Genomic DNA, 25664 nt, shown 5'->3' with positions numbered 1-25664 from the left:
ACGGTGGATGGACACGCGTCCCGGCGGCGCCGCGGCTTCCTGGGACGTGTAGTCCGCGCCGGGACCAGCGGAAATCCTGCCAGGTTTCCCCATCGCTCACTCATGTATTTGTTTTTGCGGCCAGGGCTTCCAGGGAACAGATAAAGGCGACCTCTCCCATAGCAGGGCGCGCGGGCCTGGAGGCGCCGCTAGGATTTCTTTCTATTGTCACTGTATCCTCCGCACCTGCAGAGGTCAGGGGTAAAACACGATGAAAGGAAGGTCTATCCATGGTATCTGACGATTGGTCTCCGGGCACAGCCGTCCAGGGCACTGCGCTGTCCCCCCCAACTGTCCGATGGGACGGGAGACGCCAGCCCCAGGGTAACCCGAGGACCTGCATTCGCAGGCTGCGCGCGGGGAACTGTGATTGGGATCTGGAGCGACCCACCCCCGCCGAACAGGCTACAAAGGTACCCGGGGCCGTGGGCACTGCCAAAGGGGCTGTCGGGCTGGGCCTGGAGCGGCCCGCCTGTCCAAACGCTGCCGGGGCGCCGAGGGCCACGGGGCTCTATGGACCCCGGGAGCGGTCCCAGCGGAGGTCACGGCGTCGGTATTCGATCTCCTGGGGGGGGGGGGGGGGGGAAGCGGCGGGACGAGCTGGGCCGCAGGAGGCAGGCAAGGAACGGGTCACCTCGGGAACAAAGCCGGGTTTGGAGCGGGCCCCGCGCGGACCGGTGCCCATGCCAGGAGCCCGCCTGCCTCCCCGCCGCGCTCTGCGGGGGCCCGGGCCGGGGCGCGCGGTGCCCATCCCTCCGCCCCTGTGCGCCCGGCGCGGGGCCCAGGCGGTCTCCAGGGGCCTCCTCCGCCTCCTCCCTCCCCCTCTGCACCTGGCCAGCTGCCCCATCACCCCCACGGCCGGGGGCTCTGACAAAGTGGGCCTGGGCGAGGGGGTGGTGTGTGATTCCTTTTCTGTTTTCGTTTTTGTTCTTGCATTAGTTTATGATCTAAGCGCGTGCGTTCCAAAGCTCCAGTCCGGCGATCTTTTCTTTTCTCCCGGGGACGACTGCTGCAGTTCCCTCGGCCCCGATCGCCCTGGGGCGGGGAGGAGGAGGGCCCCCGCCGGCCTCTGCCCGCGCCCCCTGGCGGTGCGCTCCGGCTTCCGGAGGAGCAGGCGGGAGGAGGCCCGGAGGCCTGGCGGACAGCCCGAGGGGCGCGGGCAGGGGGCGAGCCACGCGTTCTCCTTGCGGCCGGCGCCGTTTTCTGCCCAAACAGGCTCAGCGCGGCGGGCATCGGGCATCGGGCGGCGCGAAGGGCTCCTCTGAGCCCGAGGCCTCCGAGCGCCGCTGCGCCGCCGGCTTTGCAGAGGAGGGCGGTCAAGAACACCGCTCGCCTCCCGGGGAACCTGAACTCGACCCTGGTGGACCCCCGGTAACCATCCCAGGCCGGCCCTCTGCCAGGCGAGGGCTTCGGGTCTGATGGGGGAGAGGGGCTGGGGGTCGTGAGGAAGGATGCGGGGGTGGGGTGGCGGGGACGGAGACCAGAAGCACTGGGGCTTAGCCTGTGTGCGGGAGTCCTGTTTGGCATTCCATCCTTTGTAAGGCATTTGCCTGTGCCCGTGTCTTAGTGGCCTTCCTTAGAGAATAGAAGATCATTATAGTTGTCACATGTGGAAAGCTTTTCTGAAGACCTAAGATGCTAAGTTCTCCAAGCAAACTTGATCCTTAAAATATAACTAGAAAAGAATGCGACCTAGGCAGAGAGTAATTCTTACAAATGGAACGTTTAGTTTGCAAAAAACAGTTCAAGTCGTTCTGTTAGCGGTGCATGTAGAGCTGGCCATTTTATGAAAACATTTTGTTGGCACACAGTTAATAGCTTCTGTTGCTTGTGCCATGATCTTATGACCAAATCATAATTTGATCATTACGTGCTGCAATCATCAGTAAATCTTAATATAGCATCGTCTCACTTAGACCAGGGAGCTTCAGTGTTCACAGGTGAGAAGTGGGTAGACGAAGAGGCTCCTAGGATAAAACTCCAGTTCTTAATTGCTAAGGCCACTCCTGGTGAGCCCTCCTGGGATCTGGCTCTGAAGCCTGGGTTTGCAATAATGCCTGACCTGATGCAGGTATTTAAGAATAGGTGTTTGGAGAAGATACTTCTATAAACGCTGGACCTGCGAATTCAATGGTCAGGAAAACCGGACTTGCAAGAGACAGACATTCCTCATATAAACACACACAAAAGTATAAAAGTACTATTGCACCCTCGTTAAAACCTGTGATAGAAAGTTGTCTGAGCATAAAGCACATACAGGGTGACCAGGGCTATTTTGATGAGCAATGAAAGCATCTACCCTGCCTCCCCCCCCCGCCCCCCAAAAGTGACATTTGAAGGATAGCTGAAGGATAAATGGAAATTAATTAAATAAAGAGGGTGAGTGGGAGTAAACAGCATTGAAAGACTGGAAATATGGTCAGTGTGGAGAGAGTGCGGAGAGAGGAAGGGGGAGAGGGAGGAAGAGGTGGGTCTAGATTCGGAGTTTCTAACAGCAGAGGGTTTTAGGCAGAGGAGTTCTGTGTTGCATGCTTTCCTTTCTAACGTCCATGCACAGGTCAGATTTGAAATGTCAGCTGGGGGGGGGGGAGGGGGCTAGGAGTGGGAATGGAATTGGGAATGGCCTATAAAAATAGGGACAGAAGCTGATACAGGGTCTGAGAAAACTGAGCTGTGGGCTGTGGAGTGGAGGGACAAACTACCTCTGAACCTCACCATCTGCTGAGGCTGTAATTACAGTTGAATACAGTAATCTGTCTCTGTAATGTCTCTGCTATCAGAAACAATTTGTGCTTGGCTCACTCGTACGAAAGCCTGAGGGCACAATCATGCTAGCATCCTTGGTCTCACAGAGTTCTCACTGAAGTGAAGAGAAAAGGCAGGAGCAGACAGATAAAGAAGAAAGTAATAGCAGTGCTTGGGCCGCGGGATTTGGATAATTTTTACTTTCTCCGTAATATCTCTTGGTACTTTGTAATATTTTTATGTAATTGGTTTTACTTATGTGGTAAAATTTATAAATATTACAGGTTTTCAAAGACAAATTTCCATAAACAGTGGTTTAATAAGGAAGATTGCAAACTGCTTTACATTTACTCTTGGCCTTTATTGACAATATGAAATATGCTTTTATGGTGATAATCTTTTTATTTGATTTTATTTTGGTAAAAGTATAAACAAAGACATCATTTTGATCACTGACCACTATTTAAAAGCAATCAAATCCAAAACACAAACCCGTAACAACAAATTCAGACTGTTAAAGGCTTTATTAATCAATTGTTATGTTCTTTCTTTTTTTTAGCTTCCAGAAGCTCAGCCCCTTTACTGTACAATGCAGTAGTATCCCATTGCATATGTTTTTAAAAATATATATATTTTATTGATTTTTTTACAGAGAGGAAGGGAGAGAGATAGAGAGCTAGAAACATCGATGAGAGAGAAACATCAACCAGCTGCCTCCTGCACAACCCCCACCGGGGATGTGCCTGCAACCAATGTACATGCCCTTGACCCGAATCGAACCTGGGACCTTTCAGTCCACAGACAGACACTCTATTCACTGAGCCAAACCGGTTTTGGCTAAAGCAATCCTGATGGACAGAGGGAAAGTAGTAAAGTCATAGTATTAACACTCCAGTGACATCAATGGGTAAATCTTCCAGACAGAAACTCAATAAGGAAATAGCAGCCTTCAATGACACATTAGATTAGGTGGATTTAATTGATATCTTTAGATATCAGAAAGCAATAAAATACACATTATTTTCATGTGCACATAAAACATTTGCTATGATAGGCCATGTTAGGCCACAAAACAAGTCTCAATAAATTAAAGAAGATTTAAATCATATCAAACATTTTCTCCAAACACAATGGTATGATAACTAGAAGTCAATCACAAGAAAAACAACTGAAAACACACCAAGACATGGAAGCTAAATAACATGTTAGAAAACAGTGAATGGGCTACCAATGAGATCAAGAAGGAAATAAAAAGATACCTTGAAACAAATGAAAATGACAGCATAACAATCTAAATTATATGGAACATAGCAAAAGCAGTCGTAAGGGAAATCCTATTATTAGAGGCCTACATAAAAAAAAAAAATATAACCTCTGATCACCTTTCTGCCAATAGCCCTGCTTCTGCCACCGCTGCTCCGAAGCGCTGACAGCACCGGCCCTGCTCACACCCACTGATGATGTTGAGCGATTGGGGCCAGTGCTGTCAGCGGGTGTGAGCAGTAGGTGGCTGTTGCCCTGATTGCCCCTCAGGAGCAGGGGGAGGTGGAGAAGCCCTCAGGGGCAATCGGGGCTGGCAGCCGCCACTGGCACCCACTGATGGCGCTGAGTGATAGGGGCCAGCGCTGGCAGCAGGTGCGAGCACTGGTGAGATTGCGGTGCGCAGGAACAAAGAATTTTCAGTAACCACCAGAGGCTTGCCCCAATGACAGCGACCGGCATCCCGTCTTGATCTGGAGCCCTCCCTCACCAGCTTCACCATCCCACCATGGCCAACTCCCACCATGTTCCATGCTCTGCCACCTGCTGCCAACACCTGCCACTTTCTGCACCACCCCTCCAACCCATTTCCAATGGTCAGTGCACATCATAGTGACCTATTCTTCGGTTGTTCTACTGTTAGGTCTATTTGCATGTTATATATATATATATATATATATATATATATATATATATATATATATGACCCTAATACACACACACACACACACACACACACACGTAGATAACTTTTAATAGGACAGATAGTTAATGATCATTATTCTAGGCATATAGTAGTTGCAAAATAAATAGTTATTGAATTAAGGCATATGACACTTGTTACAATTTTTAGGGCTCTTTGTAGTGTCTGGTGGATTGTTGATCTTTCTTTCTCCTCTCTCTTCTTAGGAGCCCATTTTGCAGCTCTCAAGTTTTTGTAGAATGCTGTAAACAGTTGTCATAGGTTTTCAAGAAACAAAAAGTTGCAACTTCCTCCTCCTAATAGAACTTTTATAGTTGCATTCAATGCCTAACGATGCAGAAGCAGAAAGGGCGAACGATTCTGGAAATCATGAGCACAAATCTGAGAGAAGGTCTCCCGAGGAGAACCTACAAGAAGCTGTACAGTCCTTCTGCACACATGCCTCAGGAGCTCCCTTGGCTGCCAGAGGAGATGGCCATTATCCGTGGAGCTGTCCAGTGACCCACACGCGGGAAAAAATTTATGCCATCTGTTCAGACTACGCCTTTCTCAACCAGGCAACCTCAATCTATAAAACTCCAAATCCATCCCGCACTTCTTGCCTCCCTGATAGTACCTCTTTATCTGCTGGAAATAATTCATCAAGATACATTGGCATCCCACCTAGTACATCAGAAATAATCTACAATGATGAAAATAGCTTGGAAAACTTATCCACTAGCCTGGGCAAGCTACCTCTCGCATGGGAAATTGATAAATCTGAATTTGATGGGGTGACCTCAAATTTGAAACACAAATCAGGTAAGGAAGGAGACATGAAGTTCACATGTGAAAATAAGAAAGCACTGTATCTTGTTTAAACTTACCATTAAATATGTTTTCCTTTTTTTTAAAAAAAAAAAATAGGGAACATTGCTATCATCTTGTCTATCACTGTAGTTAAAAGTTATCTTTTAACTATAATTAAAGGCTAATGTCACTGATTACCCTGCTTCATTAGCCTCTAAAATTCTAAGTGGCTGGGTAAACTTCTTACGGAATCAAGGCATTATTGGGCAGTGAAAACATCTCAAGAGATGGTGGAAAGTAGATTTTCCATTTTCTGGATCTCTTAAGATTTATTTATTATTAAAGGATTTTTGTCATAATGAGATTATTTCTCATTTTTTCAAGCTCATGTTTGCCAATGCTTATTTAGCTCTGAGAAATTTTGTGTTCTCTAAAGACTTAGAAAGAATAACTAGAGGAAAAGGGGGAAAACTTGTTTCTAGTATAGTGTTTATTACTATGACATTTTAGAAAAATTAGAGAAATTTCCTGTATACCAATAGTTTCTAAGTTCCAGTTTGGTATGACTACCAAATTATTTCATTGTACAACATCTTAAATGAATAAAATGGACCCTTTTCCATGTTGTTTTCTGAGCATATGTCTATATAATGTATGTATCATAATTGATTAATAACTATAAAACTAACATACTAGCTTTTATTTAATTTTTATAACAGATTTATTTCATTTAAAATATAATACGTGTGACATTGTTAAAGTATTTCAGCATAGCTATCTGAAATGTTAATGGCATTTTAGTGAAATGAAGCTCAGATGTTACTAATATTTTAATTGATGTAATTTTTTACTGAATAATACATTAGTATGTCTCAGAAATAAAAAGCGTAAAAATAAACACTTAAAGACAAACTCAATTTTGTCTTACTTTTGTCTAGCTCCCAATTCCCCTCCCCTCATCGGTAACCACTATTATTTATCTTATGTATCTTTTGAGAGAAAGAGATATACACATACACACACAGAAAAGAGACTGTTTTCCACTCTAGTTCCTGGTGCTCAAGTTGCATTTTAATAATGCACACATGTGCATCATTTTTAATCCATTTTGTGGGCTCTGTAGGCTTGGAGACATTTTTAAATATCACATCATTGCATTAGTGGATCTAATGTTTTTACTTTTTAACAGAATTACATTAATGTGGTTTTATTGTTTTATAGAAAGGATTCATTTTCTGGAAAGTGCTTTAGTTAAATATTTTGCAGTTGATAATTTGATTTTCTAAATTAAAAGATTTTGTGATTGATTCATGTACTAGCTAAGTGATCAGCTTAGGAATTGGAATATGTAAATCTGATAGGAAATAGCATTTATGGTTGTTTAAATCTTTTTATTTTCTCTCTGTAGGTATGAGAGAATTTATGAGGATACATTTATTTATTCAATATATTTACAAATATCATTTTTAGACTAGTGGCAGTTACTTTTTAATTTTGTTCAACAATTAATATCATTGTCCTGGCAGTTTACTTCATATTAAGCAGTTTGCTTATTTTATACCCTTACATTCTAGGCAATGTAAAGAAACAAATTTCTAAGAAAAAAACTTCAGATAAAAAAGGAAGACATCAAAGGGAGTGGCCCCAGCATTCTCCTCTTGAAGATATTAAGCAGCGGAAAGTATTAGACCTCAGACGGTGGTAAGCTCTAAAAATTGATTTTTTTTTCTTCCTTAACCACAATGCCAGTGTTATACCTATTAAAGTTAGCAATATTTCCTTAGTATTAAATTCCTAAGCTAAATTTAGATTTCCCAGATTGCTCTGAAAATGTCTTCATACTTGGTTGTTCACTGTGGGACCCAACTATGAACCATACTTTGTGTTAGCTTATAACTCACATGTCTCTCCTTCTTATTTACGTTATTTATGTATGTATGTAAGTATGTATGTATTTATTTATTATTTAATCTTTATTGTTCAGATTATTACAGTTGTTCCTCTTTTTTCCTCCATAGCTCCCCTCCACCTGGTTCCCACCCCACCCTCTGCCCTTACCTCTCCCCCCACTGTCTTCATCCATAGGTGTACGATTTTTGTTCGGTCTCTTCCTTCACCCCCACACCCCTTCCCCCTGAGAATTGTCAGTTCACTCCCTTTCTATGCCCTTGATTCTATTATATTCACCAATTTATTCTGTTCATCAGATTTTTTTATTCACTTGATTATTAGATTCACTTGTTGATAGATATGTATTTGTTGTTCATAATTTTAATCTTTACCTTTTACTTCTTCTTCCTCTTCTTAAAGAATACCTTTCTGCATTTCATATAATACTGGTTTGGTGGTGATGAATCCTTTAGCTTTTTCTTATCTGTGAAGCTCTTTATCTGACCTTCAATTCTGATTGATAGATTTGCTGGGTAGAGTAATCTTGGTTGTAGATTCTTGCTACTCATCACTTTGCATATTTCTTTCCACTCCCATCTGGCCTGCATAGTTTCTGTTGAGAAATCAGCTGACAGTCATATGGGTGCTCCCTTGTAGGTAACTGTTTTTCTCTTGCTGCTTTTAATATTCCTTGTCTTTACTCTTGGCATTTTAATTATGATGTGTCTTGGTGTAGTCCTCTTTGGATTCCTTTTGTTTGAGGTTCTGTGCTTCCTGGACTTTGTAGTCTATTTCTTTCACCAGGTGGGGGAAGTTTCCTGTCATTATTTCTTCAAATAGGTTTTCAGTATCTTGCTCTCTCTATTCTTCTGGCACCCCCATAATTCTGATGTTGGTATGCTTGAAATTGTCCCAGAGGCTCCTTACACTATCTTCATATTTTTGGATTCTTTTTTCTTTTCCGGTTGAGTGTTTTTTGCTTCTTTGTATTTCAAATCTTTGACTTGATTCTTGTAATCCTCTAGTCTGCTGTTGGATCTCTGTATATTGTTTTTCACTTCAGTCAGTGTATACTTAATTTCTAGCTGGTCCTTTTTCATATCCTCGAGGGTCTCGCTAAATTTATTGGCCTTTTCTAGAAAATTCTTGAAAAACCTTATAACCGTGGTTTAGAACACTATATCCAATATTTTGCTTTCCTCCATTTCTTTCATTTGTGATCTGTTTCTTTGTCTGAATTTTGACTGCTTCCCTGATTTGGTAGAGTAGCTTTGTATGCTATGTGTCCTATAGGTCCTAGTGGCTCAGCCTTCCCAGTTACCTGAGGGCCTAAACAGGTAGTTGGACATTCCTCTCAAAATCCAGAACTGCTGGCTCCCAACTGCTTGCCTGCCTGCCTTCTTGATGGCCCTAAGTGCTTCTCCCTGCCAGCCTGATCACCCCCTAACCACTCCCCTGCCAGCCTGATTGATGCCTAATTGCTCCCCTGCGAGCCTGATTGCCCCTAACAGCCCTCCCCTGCAGGCCTGGTCCTCCCCCCCCCCCCAACTGCCCTCTACTGCAGGCCTGGTCCCACCCCCAACTGCTCTCCTCTGCAGGCCTGGGTTCCACCCCGTTTACACTTCTCTGCAGGCCCGGTCACCCCCAACTTCCTTTCTCTGCCTGCCTGGTCACCCCTAATTTCCCTCCTCTTCAGGCTTTATCACCCCCAAATGCCCTCCCTTGCAGGCCTGGTCCCTCCCAACTGCCCTCCCCTGCTGGCCATCTTGTGGTGGTCATCTTGTGTCCACATGGGAGCAGCCATCTTTGACCATATGGGGGCAGCCATCTTGTGTGTTGGAGTGATGGTCAATCTGCATATTACTCTTTTATTAGATAGGATAGAGGCCTGGTGCACGGTTGGGGGCTGGCTGGTTTGCTCTGAAGGGTGTCCTGGATCAGGGTCGGGGTTCCCTAGGGGTGTGGGACAGCTTGGCGGAGGGGCATATGGTGGTTTTTAGGCTGGCCTCGCCCCCTGGTAACTCAAGCTGAGGCCCTGATATCTGGGATTTATTTATCTTCTATAATTGAAACTTTATAGCATTGAGTGGAGGCCAGGGCCTGCCAGGGCGGGAAGGAAGCTTGGTTTCCTCCATCACCAGGGGCAACCCAAGCCTCCTGCTCTCTCCAGCTTTGTAGCTGCTGCCATTTAAAAAATATATCTACATTTTATTGATTTTTTACAGAGAGGAAAGAAGAGGGATAGAGAGCCAGAAACATTGATGAGAGAGAAACATCAATCAGCTGCTTCCTGCACCACCCCCCCCCCCCCACTAGGGATGTGCCTGCAACCAACTTATATGCCCTTGACTGGAATCGAACCTGGGACCCTTCAGTTTGCAAACTGACGCTCTATCCATTGAGCCAAACTGGTTTCAGCTGCTGTCATTTAAAAAAAAATATATTTTATTGATTCTTTACAGAGAGTAAGGAGAGGGATAAAGAGTTAGAAACATCAGATGAGAGAGAAACATTGATCAGCTGTCTCCTGCACATCCCTACTGGGGATGTGCTGCAACCAAGGTACATGCACCTGACCGGAATCGAACCTGGGACCCATCAGTCCCCAGGCCAATGCTCTAACCAATGAGCCAAACTGGTTAGGCCCTTCTGCCATTTTTGGGGGGATTTATTTATTTATCTTCTATAATTGAAACTTTGTATCCTTGAGCGGAGGCCAGGGCCAGCGAGAGCGGGTGGGAAGCTTGGCTTCCTCCTTTGCCAGGGAAACCCAAGCCTCCTGCTTGCTCTGTGGCTGCAGGCATCTTGGTTGTGTTAATTTGCATACTTGCTTCTGATTGGCTGGTGGGCATGGCTTATGGGCTTAGCAGAGGTATGGCCAATTTGCATGCTTCTTTTTTATTAGTGTAGATTATACACAAAAATTAACCCAAAATGTATTTTTTTTCATTTTTTTAATTAAATTATTATCTGTGTACATATTTTAACATTACTCCCCCCTCCCATACATACCCTCCCTCCTCAGAGTTTTGTGTCCATTGGTTGTACTTATATGCATGTATACAAGTCCTTTGGTTGATCTCTTATCTCCCCCAGATCTCCCTACTCTCCCCACTGTAATTTTACAGTCTGCTTGTTGCTTTACTGTCTTTATATCTGACTTTTGGTTTGTCAGTTTATAATGTTCTTTAATATCCATAAATCAGTGAGGCCATGTGGTATTTCTCTTTCATTGACTGGCTTATTTCACTCAGCATGATGTTCTCTAGTTCTATCCAGGTTGCTGCAAATGATGAGAATTCCTTCTTTTTTATGGCAGCATAGTATTCCATTGTGTAGATGTACCATAGTTTTTTGATCCAATCATCTGCTGATGGGCACCTAGGCTGTTTCCAGATTCTAACTATTGTAGATTATGCTGCTATGAACATAGGGGTGCATATATCTTTTCTGATTGGTGTTTCTAGTTTCTTGGGATATATTCCTAGGAGTGGGATTACTGTTAACCCAAAATGTATTAAAGACATAAATGTAAGACTTAAAAGGATAAAACTCATAGAAAAAAATCATAGGGGACAAGTTTTATGACCTTGGATTTAGAAGTGATTTCTGGTAACAAAATCAAAAATAGACAAAAGGAGGCTATATCTTAAAAACTTAAAAAAATTATCCATGTCAAAGTAAACAACAAAGTGAAAAGGCAACATACAGAGCAGGAGAAAATATTTATAGATCATATATCTGATCTACAGACCAATTAGAAATTTGCACTGAAATTTTTGTAGTTGGTGTCTACATTTATGTACCACTAGAGGCCTGGTGCATGAATTCATGCACAGGTGGGGTCCAGCTGGCCCATCCTAATGGGTGCCCATTTGGCCAGGCTGGTGGTGTGGAGGGCCGTGGGCAATTGGCTGGTCAGTCCCTCTCCCCATTGAGGTGTTGGGGGCTGATTGGGGACCAGGCAGGGTGGGAAAGAGGGGACCATTAGGGCCCGGATCAGGCTGGTTGGCTGCTGCAGTGCACGTCATAGCCACTGGTTATTCTGGTCAGTCCACCATTTTGATTTCTGGACTTTTATATATTTATATATTTATATATATATATATATATATATATATATATATATATATATAATTTAGATAACATCTATTTTAGTAGTCATACTTAGCTGTCTTTATTTAAGTGCAGACTTTATTTTATTGCACTTGGAATATTTTATTGCAATTGGAATATTGTCGTTATATATTTATGATACGTTTAATAAATATAAAAATATTTTAAGCGAATAAAGATTTTATCTTGGTTTAAATTATCAAAATTTTCATTATGTTAAAACAGTTTTAGTTGCCATGAGAGCTGCATTTTTATATATCTATTTTGTATTCATTCAAGTAAAAAAAAAAATCTTTTGTTTTTCCAGGTACTGCATAAGCCGACCACAGTATAAGACTTCTTGTGGTATCTCTTCCTTAGTTTCATGTTGGAATTTCTTATATAGCACAGTGGGAGCTGGAAAGTGAGTATGTTGATTTATTGGTATCTAAACTCCCATGCTATTTGGTGTTGCTTTTTCTATAATGGAAAGTTTTTAAGGATAGATTTTTCATAAATTGAGAAAAAAAACTACTGCAATTTGTTTTAAGTCTTTTAGCTAAGATATGTGTGTACGTTATTTTTGATAAAATAAAAATTAAAAACATTATCAAAAACTTTTACAGATTAGACAGACATATAATATTAATATTAACATTGAGAGGTTTTATTTGAATATGGTTAGAATTGTACAATGAAAGATCATGTTTCTTTTGTAGTCTTCCACCAATTACCCAAGAAGAAGCATTACATATTTTGGGCTTTCAACCCCCATTTGAAGATATTAGATTTGGCCCTTTCACTGGAAATACAACACTTATGAGGTATGAAGCTCTCGCTTAGAGACATATTTTATTTCTAGTTCTATAAAATAATAATGCTGTAGATGCATGTTGATAGTAAACCATGTATGCAGCTGCCAGGCCCCAATCTGTAGTAGATACACCAAACTTGGGCTCTGCCTGAATTTCTCTCGAATTGGAATAATGCCATCTTTATTATGGAACTGTTTCTATGAGCAAATCTTCTTGTTATTTTCAGATGGTTCAGACAAATTAATGACCACTTCCATGTAAAAGGATGCTCGTATGTTTTATATAAGCCTCATGGGAAGAATAAAACAGCTGGAGAAACTGGTAGGTAAACATAGAAGATTAATACACATGTACATGCATGTGTATTCATACATGTTTTAAACCACCTCAAGGATTAGCTGTTTTGATTATGTAAACACTAGACACAGTCTGTTACTTTTATATCTCTTTATCTGAGGGAGAAATCATAATAGTAACCTGTAGGGCACTTTTCAATATACAGTTTAATATTTTTCTTTTAAAATGTTTTATTGATTTTGAAGGAGAGAGGAGAGGAGAGGGAGAAAGAGAGAGAAACATTGATGTGGGAGTGAGATATCAATTGGCTGCCTCACATCTCCTACCAGGGATTGAGTCCGCAACCAGGGTATGTGCCCTGACCAGGAGTCCAACAGCCAATCTTTCGTTGTACGGGACGACATTCAACCAACTGGCCATATGGCCAGGGCTATAGTCTAATATTTTTAACTCTTCTCATCTTTAGAGCTTTTAGACTTGTAAAGTATTTAATAAATACTGCTTTAATAGATTATATTGTTTGGGTGTGTGTGAATGAATGTATGTATGTGTGTGTTTGCACACCCGGATGTGTTGGTAAAACTCAGAAAGAAGTATGGAATTTGCAGTTCCTTTTCCTAAAAAGTAATGCAAGGATTTTAGAGTATTTGATGTTAGACCTGCATAACAACAGGAAAATTTAGAGTATTTGATGTTAGACATGCATAACTACAGGAAAATTGACTGTGAAAGTGACAAAGTTCTATTATGGGATAATCTTGTACATAACAGAGTAATGGAGTTGATTTTAAGGATTGCTTTAGGCACTAATTAAATTTGCATTATGTTACCATCTCACACCTGTCAGAATGGCTATCATCAACAAATCAACAAATGATAAGTGCTGGCAAGGATGTGGAGAAAAAGGAACCCTTGTGCACTGCTGGTGGGAATGCAGACTGGTGCAGGCACTGTGGAGAACAGTATGGAGTTTCTCAAAAAACTAAAAATGGAACTCCCATTTGACCCAGTAATCCCACTTCTAGAAATATATCCCAAGAAACTAGAACCATCAATCAGAAAGGATACACGCAGCCCCATGTTCATAGCAGCACAATTTACAATAGCTAGGATTTGGAAACAGCCTAAGTGCCCATCAATAAATATTAATGCTGTATTTTCCCAGTTTTATTCCTGTCTTCATTTTCCTGTTACAGTATTTGACTCCTCACTGTTTCTTTCTCTGGGCGTATTTTCTGAAGGATGATTTGCCTCCCCCCTCTGGGAATGTTCTTCTTCTTCAATAATCAGTGGTCTTGTGCAAGCTCTGCTTTATCTGAAGCTTTCGCTGCCACTTTAGAAGCTGATCCCTCTTAATTCCAATGGTAATGATGATTTGCGTCTGCCTTGTGGCATTTGACATATTAGCCCTTTTATCCTGTTGCATCTTTTTAATGAGTCTGCCCAGCTCCTAGATCACAGGGACTGCCCTTAGTGGCCCTATAACTCCTTATGTTGTTCTGTGACCTCGCACGTTACCCTGGAACTTCTGATTGCATTGAGAGGAGAAGTGGTGCCTGTGTTGAGTAAAAGTATTTTCTGTTCTCTCTCGTTGTGGAAGAAAGAGTTGCAGAATTAGGCTTTTCTTATTTGTCTCTTGGATATGCAGTAGTAAAAACCATTGCCAGTTGTTGCTGTTCATTTAAAAAGTACTTTGAAATGTATCTCCTCTTTTTGTTTCAGTTATTATTATTATTATTATTTTTTAGGATGGTTAGACCTGTTTTCCACAATAGACTTTATATTTTCTTGGGGACTATGTTTCTTTGATTTTATAACACCCCCATTTTGCTGACATGCTAATTTCCTCAGCTCACTCAATCAAAACAAAATCCAGGGATTTTGAAAAAATTAACACATCTTGCTGTTAATATGCATTGAAGTATGTTTTTCAGAGATGCAATTACTTACAATAAAAGTTTGTGTTAGAAGTTGTCAACATTAGTTTCAAACTATTGGTTCACTCCTTGTTTTTTTTTTTTTTTTTTTTTTTTTTTTTTTTTTACTTATTATTACTATTACTATTATTCACTTATTATTATTCAGGAACTTCAAACTGTTGGTTCACTTAGCTACCAACATTTGTGCCAGAGAAGTCTAGATTCATTTTTTAATTAGCTAGCTTGACAATTATACTAATGCTTGTGCATTTTTATTCTTCTAGTAGGTATTGTAACTCATTGTTTTTGCTTAACAGAGAATAGCTATCTCTGCCCAACCCTAAAATAATTCATGTATATCCTCATTGGAGCCACTGCTGCCAGCTTACTGCAGTGCATTAGCTCATCTCACGTGGACTTTGCATTAAGTTTTCATATTCCTCATCCACTGGTTTTCTCCAACTCGTAATAGACACAAGGCCAGATAAATCTTGTTAATGTGCAGTGCTAATAGATCTCTTTCTTTTTAAAGAGCTCTTCAATGCTTGCTTAAAGCATAAATACTTTAGCATCATTCAAAGCCAATATAGATTGGCCTTCCACTGCTGTCTTACATTTCCCAGTTTTATTTTAAATATAATATTTTCAAGGGAGTAAGAGGCTTGCAGGATATTATGTTGGTGGATTATAAAATCTCATTCTTGTCTTTCAAGGTGTAAAAATACATTCTAATAAATTGTTTTAGAGTTCTTTATAGCCCTTCTATAGATGATCAAGCTCTACAGAAGAAACTCATACTAAACTCAGTGAATATCAGAATGTTGGTATGTTAACTTAGATAAACATATCAGAGATAGCAGAATTCTCTTGTTGGCTGATTAGGACATATACTGCAGGCCACCCAACTCTAGTGGTGTTTTTCTCCTTTCTTTATATCATACAAATTAGGGCTGTGCATTTTGTAGTGGCTGCTTTGTTGCTTGAATTTCAGATTTTTTAGATATACTCTGGTCTAGAGTGAACATCGTTCTGAATTTAGTTTACATATGTAACACATTTATATGTCTTGTCCCAAATGGAATTATTTTATTGGATGACCATTTGAATGCATTAAATACTATATTTACTGTCTTTTATTTCAAAGGATGATCTTTTTATGACTTTGCCCTGAAGTTCTGGGAGTGCCTCTCTCTACTATCATACCCTGTATTTTAAACTAGACCACTTGATGTTCTCTGGTTATATCCCTCCCGCTCCAGTGATTTTGGTTTTCCCCTCATGCTCTTTCTTCTTCCTGGATTGCTGAAATCCTTCCACTTCAATAATTCCATCTTGGATGCCAACCCTTCTTGATTTCATAGACCTGATGTGCACTTTCTTCTTTGCATTGCAAACCTTTACTGTGGCACTGTCTTATTCTGCCCTGTATTAAAGGTACTTGTTTTATCCTTCCAATGAGGACAGCTACACATATTGTGTTATTACTTGTTTTTTTAGGTGCTCATAAATTACGTACTGAATTGAGTTAAATAAGATTTCCTCTTAACTCTAGACTGGTGGCTCTCAAAATATGGTCCCTAGATTAACGTCAGCAACACCTGGTATAATATTAGACATGCAAATTCTTGGTCCCCATCGCAGACTGACTAAGTCAAGCACGAGTGATTTGTTGTTTAACAAGCCTTGCAAGCTTAAATTTGAAAACTGCTGCAGTCTTTCTAAAGAGGTGATATCTAACCTCTTTATTAAGAGCTTGGGAATCTGGGATACTTTCCAGGACATTAAAGTAATTGCTAATCCAGTGCCTACTGCAAATACCTACTTCACAAGACTATGAGGGACTTCAGAATGAGGCAGTGTCTGTGAAAGATACAATATGCTTGTTTGCTTCTGGGTTGTTCTGTCCCCTAAAATTCCTCACCCCCCCCCCATATCCTCCTCATCTTTCATGTTTCAGCTTAAACACTACCACCTCCAAGGAGCCATCACTGAATATTAAAGTCTGATGCCTGAGCCTTCTTTAAGCCAGCATCCTATTTATTTCACTTAAAGCACAAATTACCATCCATAATTATTTTATTGTTGGTTTCCTTCACTGGACAGTCAGCTCCAAAGTAATAAAAAGATCATCCTTTGAAATAAAACCCAGCCTGTTCCCTCCTGTCTTCCCTGTGCCTCACACATGGGAGGGCTCAATAAATATGTGTTAAAAATAATTGCTAACTATAGTCACAATAAAGAAGTGAGCCGTTTTGTATTACATCTGACTTAAGGACGGTGTGAAACACAGATTTCCATTGAAAAGTTATATACAAGTTCTTTCATTACAATTTTAGTCATTTGGGAAAATTTTTTATTTGGAATTTCCACAATTTTTTCAATATCTCAAATTTTTTCCTATACTGGTTATGTGCATAAACATTTTTGGACTTATTGAATTTATGAGTGGTCTAAATCTATATATTTAAATTTGATCACTATCCTAGAACCTATCTGCAAATCAAGTTCAACTATGGAAAGAAAATATTGAGTATCTTCTGAATTTTAATATTACTTTTCATTTAGAGCTTCCCTTGGGTGTCAATTTTTATTTTTATTTATTTTTATTTTTAAATAATATTCTTTTTAAAAAAATATATTTTATTGATTTTTTACAGAGAGGAAGGGAGAGAGATAGAAATATCGATCAGCCGTCTCCTGCACACCCCCCACCAGGGATGTGCCCGCAACCAAGGCACATGCCCTTGACCGGAATCGAACCTGAGACCTTTGAGTCCGCAGGCCAATGCTCTATCCATTGAGCCAAACCGGTTTCGGTGGGTGTCAATTTTTAAATTGTTGGGAGAACCCAAAAAGAAAGATTTATCATTATAAAATAGGTATTTTAAGTAGAAAAGACCACCTTACCATACATGTATGTTCTGATGTAGGCCATGAGGCAAAAATCTATGGGAAAGATGGATGAAACCTTAGAGAAAGTTTAAGACAGAAATGGAATTGTATCTGTGGAACTCATAACTTGTGTGCATCTGCAGGGGTGGGTTGGGGTTCACCTCCTTGGCTCTGCTACAGCCATTGACCCGCAGTTCTTGGAGTTCTTCAGCTACTTCTGTGGCTAGAAAGTAAATCAGAGAAACCATGATCTGCAAGCTTCCATCTACTTCAGCTATTTTTAGGATTTGCAGGTTCAATAGGCTATTGTTATGAATAATTTAGTTTTTTCTAGGAGATGCAGGATACTGAAATCTCAGTTAATGGCTTTAAGTATTAAGTGCTGGTAAAAAGTTGTTGCTTATGGTAATTCTTTCCCCCCCAATTTCTTTATTGATTAAGGTATCACATATTTGTCCTCATGTCCCCATTCCCATCTCCCACCCCTCCCCACTCATGCCCCCACCTCCCTATTGTCTTTGACCACTGGTTAGGCTCATATGTATGCACACAAGTCCTTTGGTTGATCTCTCCCTTTTATCCCCACCCTCCCCCTCAGGTCCAAGAGTTTGATCCATGTCTCCTTGTCTCTGGGTCTATTCTTGTTCATCAGCCTATGTTGTTAACTATTTCCCCTAGATGAGTGAGATCATGTCCTACTGTAAATATACTTATAAGAATTGAAAATGAGACAAGTAATAATGGTTATGCTTGGGGGGGGGGGATGGAGGATTGGAATGGGGGTTGAGGACAAATATGTGATACCTTAATCAATAAAGAAATTAGTTAAAAAAAAAAATAACCGAAACCGGCCTGCGTCGGCCTGCGGACCGAAAGGTCCCGGGTTCGATTCCGGTCAAGGGCATGTACCTTGGCAGCTGATTGATGATTCTCTCTCACTGATGTTTCTAACTCTCTATCCCTCTCTCTTCCTCTCTGTAAAAAATCAATAAAATATATTTAAAAAATAAAAAATAAAAAATAAATGAAATCATACAGTAAAAAAAAAAAAATAAATAATGGTTATGCTGAAAGGCAAATGAATCAGTCTGTAGTGAGTTTCTTTCTGGGCCAACAGTTTTTTTGAGACCCAATCTCAGTGTCAAACAGTTCCTTATGTGTGTATGTCAGCAATGTATCATTATTTCAGTTCTGGATGGTGGACAAATGGTGGTAATGCTAGTCTGAATCTCTATGGTAATTCTTTTGAAATTAACTCACAAGTAATTTAGCCATGGGAAATATACAAGGAGGAACAATTATAAGAGGATGCCCTGGTACTTATTACCTGTCTGTTTCTACAGATATTCTTATCTTGTAGAAGCTGCTCCTCCAATCTGTATAACTTTTGGAGAAAGAGTAAATTGTATGTCAGTAAGAGGAAGTTTCCATATTTGGAACTTTATCATCTGGAATTTATATTCATATATCTCAGTGGTCATCAAACTGGGATGTACACACTGTAGAGCGTGCAAGATTACCACTGTGTAAGGAAAGAACATACTAGAATGTCTACACTTTAATTTAAAATTCCTACTTTTTGTATATCCTTAAATAAACACGTATTAGTATAGTAGTATATGTACAGAGTTATAAACAAAAATGCTTGTAATGGGCATGTTTATTCAGAAATGTCCAGTGACAGACGTGCTCAGCCAGAAAAGTTGAGACCATTACTATTTGCCCTACGTATATACAATAATTAAAGTTCATAGACAATATGTGTGTTATTAGGAGGTCTTGGTAAGCAAGTCAGATTTCAGTTCTGTAGTTTGCTATTCTGTTTTTCTGAATTTCAGTGTGAAGGGTGAAGCTGGAAATAATTCATTAATATTTTTTTGTATCATCAGTAGCTTCTCATTTCCCCCCCAGCCATGTCAGTGTGCTCCCAGTAATGTCTCTGCTGTCTTTCAGTTGTTAACCAGTCCATGTAAAGCATGGATAGTGCTTCATGGTCCTTAGTTTTTTATTTATTTGTTTGTTTGTTTGTTTGTTTGTTGTTTATTTATTTATTGTAGCTTCAGGGGCCTTGCTGAAGTTAACTCGTGGATTAAAAGATGAATCCATGGCTTATATTTATCATTGCCAGAATCATTACTTTTGTCCGATTGGCTTTGAAGCAACCCCTGTTAAAGCCAATAAGGCATTCAGGTAAGCATTTCTGTATGTTATGTGGGTACTTGACCATAAAATGTAGAAAGCATTTAAGAAATATTTAGTGCTTAGAAATTGGAAGACTTAGTAATTTGCTTTCCTTATATGAAGTAATATGATTTTGTAAGCATTTGAGCTTATTCTTTTGCAGAATTGCATTTGATTGAATTGTATTTATTTGACAAAATTATTTATTTTAGAATTTATTAAGCTGACTGAATTTTAGTACTCTTTCCCCTCCTTAGCAAGTTTTCTTCATGCTGGGTTGATATACTGCCAGGATAGTTAAAAGCTCAGGAAGAAGTGTCCTATTTTTGAATGATGAAAACAGAGGCCGTGCATACTTTTCGTAAAAGTATTGGTAGGCATGGTTTTCTTCACCCAGTTAAGGTTCTGTTTTTGGTTTGTTTGTTTGTTTTTTTCACACCTGAAGAGGAAGAAGAGGTAGAACACTGTCCTCTCAGAGAGGACCGAAACCGAGGCTGGGATAATATGGCTTGGTCATCAGGGAGATAGGATGGGTTCTTTGAGGCTGGACGCTATGTGAACTTTGAATCCCACTCAAGGCATTTGGAGTTGGGCAAAGATGGAGGGTTGTGGGGGGATCCTGAGACAGGCAGGATCGAGCTGGCAGAAGCAGGATGTTGGATATTGAATTTTGTGAATGTTGGGTAAGAGGACAACCACTTGATTTCTCCAGATCCCAAAATGTTTTATTCATCTCTCCGGAGGTGAGGTATGTTGTTTCTTATGTGGTTTTACCCTGCAATGTCACCTTATTTCAGACATCTATCATATGCAAAACGTGAAAAACTAGTACTTCTACTTTGTCCGCTATGGAGGAGCATCTTTCAACTCTGCCTGTACCTAGGAATCACTTGAGATGCTCTTCAAACTGAAAATCCTTGCCTGTACTCCACTCTTGACCTATCTGAATTAGAATTTCCCAGGGCAGGATTAGGGCATCAGTATGTTTAATTGTTCCACAGGCGATTCGCTGCTTTAGGATTTTATTTTTAGGATGCCTTTTGAGACTTTTTAAATGCCTAGTAAAAGAGTAGCTGAAGAATTCTGAGCATGATAGGATGTTCCCTCCCTGTTTAGATGCTGAGAGGTAGCATATGTCAACTTTTTTAGCCCTAGATTTTATAGAAGTCAAGTCCAAAATTTAATTTATGCTTTCTCTTTGTGTTCAGACATTTGTTCAAGCCCAAACTCCAATATCTATAAACTTTAATATGTCTTTTATTAATATATAATTGAAGCACTTCTTTCAAGGGAATAAATGATCTTCATTAAACATACTGTGAATGTACTTTAAATCTAGCAGGGGTCCCCTCTCATCACAAGAAGTAGAATATTGGATCTTAATTGGAGAATCAAGTAGAAAACATCCTGCTATTCACTGTAAAAAGTATGTTAACTTCCTTTTTTTCAATTTCTGCTAAAAAGCCTGTTGGAATTTTGATTGGAATACAATCCATAGAATCCATAGTTTAATTTGCAGAAAATTACATCATAACAATATGGAGCTTTCTAATTTGTGAATATAGACTATACTTCCACACAATTACAGCTTTAATTTCTCTCCTGCAATATTTTGTATTTTTCAATACCGATTTTATGTATATTTTGTTAACATTTTCTCTTAAGTGTATTTTCTGATGCTATTGTAAATTGATTTCCCCCCCACTTCTGTTATTTTCTGACTGGGCACAGAAATACAATTGGCTTTTCTATATAGGCCTTAAATCTTGCATCTTTGCTAAATTCACTTATTCATTCTGTTAATATTTTTGCAATACAAAGCAGTTTGTAATTACTTTGGATTTTCCACACAATCATATTGTCTGTAAATAAAGGCATGTTAATTTTAAGTGTTTTGGAAATACATTTGACTCTAATTAAGGAGGAAATATAGACTGTTCCTACTTTAGCCTGAAACCTATCACTAATAGGTTGATACATATTTATTTTATAGGGAGACTAACCATTTTTTTATTTTTTTAATATATTTTATTGATTTTTTACAGAGAGGAAGAGAGAGGGATAGAGAGTTAGAAACATCGATGAGAGAGAATCATCGATCAGCTGCCTCTTGCACACTCCCCACTGGAGACGTGCCCACAGCCAAGGTACATGCCCTTGACCGGAATCGAACCCGGGACCTTTCAGTCCATAGGCTGATACTCTTTCCACTGAGCCAAACCGGTTTTGGCTAGACTAACCATTTTTAAACTGAGAACCTTGGCAATAGTTGCATAAACAGAATTGCCATAAAAACAAGTTTATTAGAACTTAGTAGGTGGGACAATCCTGAGATAAACAACTTATTGCCACAATAATATTGTAGAATATTGCTCATGTGAAAAGTTTCATTACAGTGGTATTTTGTACCAAAAAGAAAATTGTGCTTTATATTCTTCCTTCTTAACCATAGGTGGGCAGATATTGTTACTGATCTGAATACTCAAAATCCAGAATTTCTAGATATCCGGCACTTGGAGAGGGGGCTGCAGTATCGAAAAACCAAGAAGGTAAGAACGCCATTGTATGTGAAGTCATTTCCCAACTGGCCAAAATGCAATAGTTTACTCAAGATTATAAATAATAGAAACCCAGTTTAGAACATCTTTGACAGAAAAGTGAAAATTATTTTAAAACACAGGGGTATGTTAAAAACGAAAGGGCAAGGAGTGTAGCCTGGATTCGTAAGGGCCTGGTACCAGGTAAAAGAATGTCAACAGGGACTCAGTAGATAGTCTGTAATTCTTTTGGAAGTTGTATGTTGTTGTCTTTTTGTCTAATTACTTACTTCCTGATGATGATTATCATCTTTATGTTCTTTTAGATGTGCAGTCTGTACTGAGATTGCCCTGCCTCAGGCCTATTCCCATAGTTTTGGCCCAGCTTGGCCCTACACATGGCTAGGGAATTGCCAAATCTGAGGTGTTCGCTCCTGAGCCATATTAACTGTGGCCTCAAGCAAAGCCATGTATATGAACAAGACTACTGGGGGTCTTTCTCAGAGGAAGGTAGATTCTATGGATTGAGTAGACATCCCATTGATGTAATCCTACTAACAAATGAAGGGTGTGTAAGAGAGGAAGAGGAATGATGGTGTTTAGATCAGGCAGAAGGGGAGGTTATAGAGTAATGTGAGTGGCATATGAGGGAAAGGTGTATTGGCTCCTTTGTTTCCTGGTTAACTTTCCAAGGATTCTCAATAAAGAGGCAAACAGAAAAGACTCAAGAAATTAATCCTTCCTGTTGGTGCAGTGGGTGACTTAGTGCATTCGGGATATTCTTGACTTTCTTAATTTAGTATGCTACTATCAAACATTGACAAAGGGCATTGTTACAGTTTTGTAATGACAGCTGTTCAGAGTAAATGCAGGATAATGTGATCTGATATTGTCTGAAAGAATAAGTACTGTTTTGAGGCAGATGAAGGGGGAACATATAAGGGAATTCATAGGAAATTCATTTCCCATCATTTTCTTCACGCAACTTTTTTTTCCTTCTCAGGTTGGGGGAAATTTGCATTGTATTATAGCATTCCAGAGACTTAGTTGGCAAAGGTTTGGCCTTTGGAACTTTCCATTTGGAACCATTAGACAAGAGTCACAACCTCCAACACATGGCCAGGGAATTGCCAAATCTGAGAGTGAAGACAATATCTCCAAGAAGCATCATGGGCACCTGGGCCGGTCTTTCAGCGCTAGCTTCCATCAGGAATCAGCATGGAAAAAGATGTCCAGTATTCATGAGAGAAGGAACAGTGGCTACCAGGGTTACAGTGATTATTGTGGGAATGATTGACTGTGCTTGGGTACTGAAAAACTCATGTTATGCAATGGTTTGTACAGGACTGCATTAAGACAGCAGAAGATCTTATTAAGTCAACTTATAAGAGGAACAGATCTGGTGGTATAAAATGTAACCCTGTAGTTCTCCAGGAAATAAGCTTGTATATGATTCTAATGGGTGATTTCAGATATATAAGCGGATAAGCACAGACTATTTAAGGTATATAAATATTTTGTACAATTTAACAAACTCCAATACAATTACATATAAACAAATACAAATTTACTTAATAACATCACAATTTGAAATAGTTAATCTTGACAGGATTTATTATGACTGATCCCAAGACATTCCTTGCAGATAGTTTTATTCCTAAACTCATTATATAAGGCACCATCTGCCCTAAAATAAAAATAAATAAATAAAAATGGGGCTATTGGTTTCTTGTTTTCTGTCATGGTTAAAGCTCATTTAAAATTATTCAGTGAATCTGGTAATTCTTTCCCTTATAGTAGTATCTTGCCTGCCTCATTTGTTTCCTGGTTAACTTTCTCAGGATTTTTAATAAAGAGGCAAAAGAGAAAAGACTCAAGAAACTAATTCTTTCTATTGGTGCAAATGAATGACCTAATGCATTGTTTCAGGATATTCTTGATTTTCTTGACTTGGAATGTTACTATCAAATATTGACAAGATCTTTAGGTCTTGAAAGATTTCTGTAGGTCTATAATTTGTTTTAGGCATTGAGTAAAAGAACAAGTGGCATCCATAGTTTCTATATCCATGGTAATCTGTGAAATGCGATCTGATATTTGATTAGTCCTTCAATATGGAGTTATGTATTGATAACAGCATCAAAGATGTATTCAGAAGGCAACTATCCATATTCCACACACTGAGCTGTTTTCTTTTTTAAAACATTAGACAATTAATTGTTTGAAGTGAGTGTTAAATAGTTCAGAAAGTGTGAATTTTATATATTTGAGCTCCTCTGTATTTGCTGTCAGTTTTTCTTGTGTAGTCAACTCGTGACTCACAAGGATTAGGATCTCTTGTACTTTCATTTCAGAGGCTGTTCCAGAAATCAAATCAGTAACCTGATTATTACAAGGTGCTGAATATGTTGGTAACCATATTGCAATACATCTCAAGGAGAAGGTTCAGATTTTTATTTTTAAAATATTTTTATTTTCTCTTGAATTTTATATCCATGTGTCCATTCAGACATGTGTAAGCCTACAAAAGGGGATATAAATTATGAAATGGTCATTTTTCTGAAGGAAATATTTTGCTTGAAATGCAGTGGACTGAAAGAGATTTGTAGGTTGTTGATTTTGTTACTTCATACTGGAACTTTTATGAAGTTTTCATCAAATAAATTTTTGTTTTCTACTTTTAATCATGTGAATGTTTTAACCTTTATTTTAGAGAGTTTTATCATTTTGTTTAAAGTACATAATTTGTCAATTCTGTCTAAGTAGTGTGTTGTAAGAAACCATCTTGTATCTGACTTTTATAATTAATGGAATAATATGCATTGACTGTAATTTTAGATTTCTATAAGACTTTATAATAAGAAATTGGAAACATAATTCTTATTAGCTTGAAACAAATGAAGTTTTCAGTTTTGTAGGTCAAACATGGTTGAATATCAACAACTTAATTTAGTTTGAATATTTCAGAGATGAGAACGAGCCACGAGGAAATGAGACAAATACAAGATAAAATGAAGAATATAGTGACACCTAACATCGCTAATAAGTTTGGGTTTCAAGAGCACACTGAAGTTTACCGACTTTCCAGAAACAATCAGCAAATTACTCCACACTTCTCTTTCAATATTAGTAACACTCCTGTCAGGTTTATTTTTTTGGTCAAGTCCTCTTAGGAGTGTCCATAGAAGCATTAAGGGTTCAAACACTGGCTCTGCATTTACTACCTGTATCACCTTGGGCAAAGTAAGATTTTCTTTTTTAATGTGCTTGTTTCCTCATTGGTAAAATTGCGATAATAGTATCTATTTTATAAATTGTTTTGAATAATTAAGTAAGTACATATAAAGTGTTCAGAACAGTGCTTTATAGGTAGGAATTGCTATTTAAGTGCTTGCTATTACTCCAGAAGATGTGTATTTTACTGTTCTGAAACTTGAGAGCCCATTAATCAGCATCTCAAGGAGCTAATGGCTAATAAAAGAGACACCCCTTAGTTGCTATT

At 39.3% G+C, this 25664-nt stretch overlaps 1 protein-coding gene across 6 annotated transcripts; it reads left to right on the top strand.

Moving 5' to 3' along the window:
• Positions 1-66: 66 nt before the first annotated feature.
• Positions 67-24846, top strand: BIVM (basic, immunoglobulin-like variable motif containing). 6 transcript variants are annotated; one of them, XM_084880276.1, is made up of 10 exons: positions 67-452; positions 4954-5548; positions 7111-7237; positions 11850-11945; positions 12241-12345; positions 12563-12657; positions 19502-19634; positions 20968-21051; positions 22078-22174; positions 23166-24846. In XM_084880276.1, the coding sequence occupies exons 2-10, from the start codon at positions 5071-5073 to the stop codon at positions 23457-23459; spliced, it is 1509 nt and encodes a 502-aa protein (XP_084736402.1). In that variant the 5' UTR covers positions 67-452; positions 4954-5070; the 3' UTR covers positions 23460-24846. The 6 variants fall into 6 exon arrangements, with proteins under 6 accessions (XP_084736402.1, XP_084736397.1, XP_084736400.1 ...); XM_084880271.1 differs by having other exon boundaries at positions 20965-21051; XM_084880274.1 differs by lacking the exon at positions 67-452 and adding an exon at positions 480-657 and having other exon boundaries at positions 20965-21051.
• The last annotated feature ends 818 nt before the right edge of the window (positions 24847-25664 follow it).

This window comes from Pipistrellus hanaki (assembly GCF_964339955.1).
Source record: "Pipistrellus hanaki genome assembly, chromosome: 3".
In the NCBI taxonomy this organism is placed as follows: domain Eukaryota; kingdom Metazoa; phylum Chordata; class Mammalia; order Chiroptera; family Vespertilionidae; genus Pipistrellus; species Pipistrellus hanaki.
The sequence above is the reverse complement of the archived record's forward strand: the minus strand, read 5'-3'. Positions and strand labels throughout refer to the sequence as shown.

Excerpts from the sequence above, each read along its gene's own strand:
- BIVM (XM_084880271.1), top strand. The coding sequence starts at position 5,071 with ATGCCTAACGATGCAGAAGCAGAAAGGGCGAACGATTCTGGAAATCAT. Across the intron at positions 12,346-12,562 it reads GGAAATACAACACTTATGAG|ATGGTTCAGACAAATTAATG; the intron begins GTATGAAGCTCT and ends TGTTATTTTCAG. Across the intron at positions 22,175-23,165 it reads AGTATCGAAAAACCAAGAAG|GTTGGGGGAAATTTGCATTG; the intron begins GTAAGAACGCCA and ends TTTCCTTCTCAG.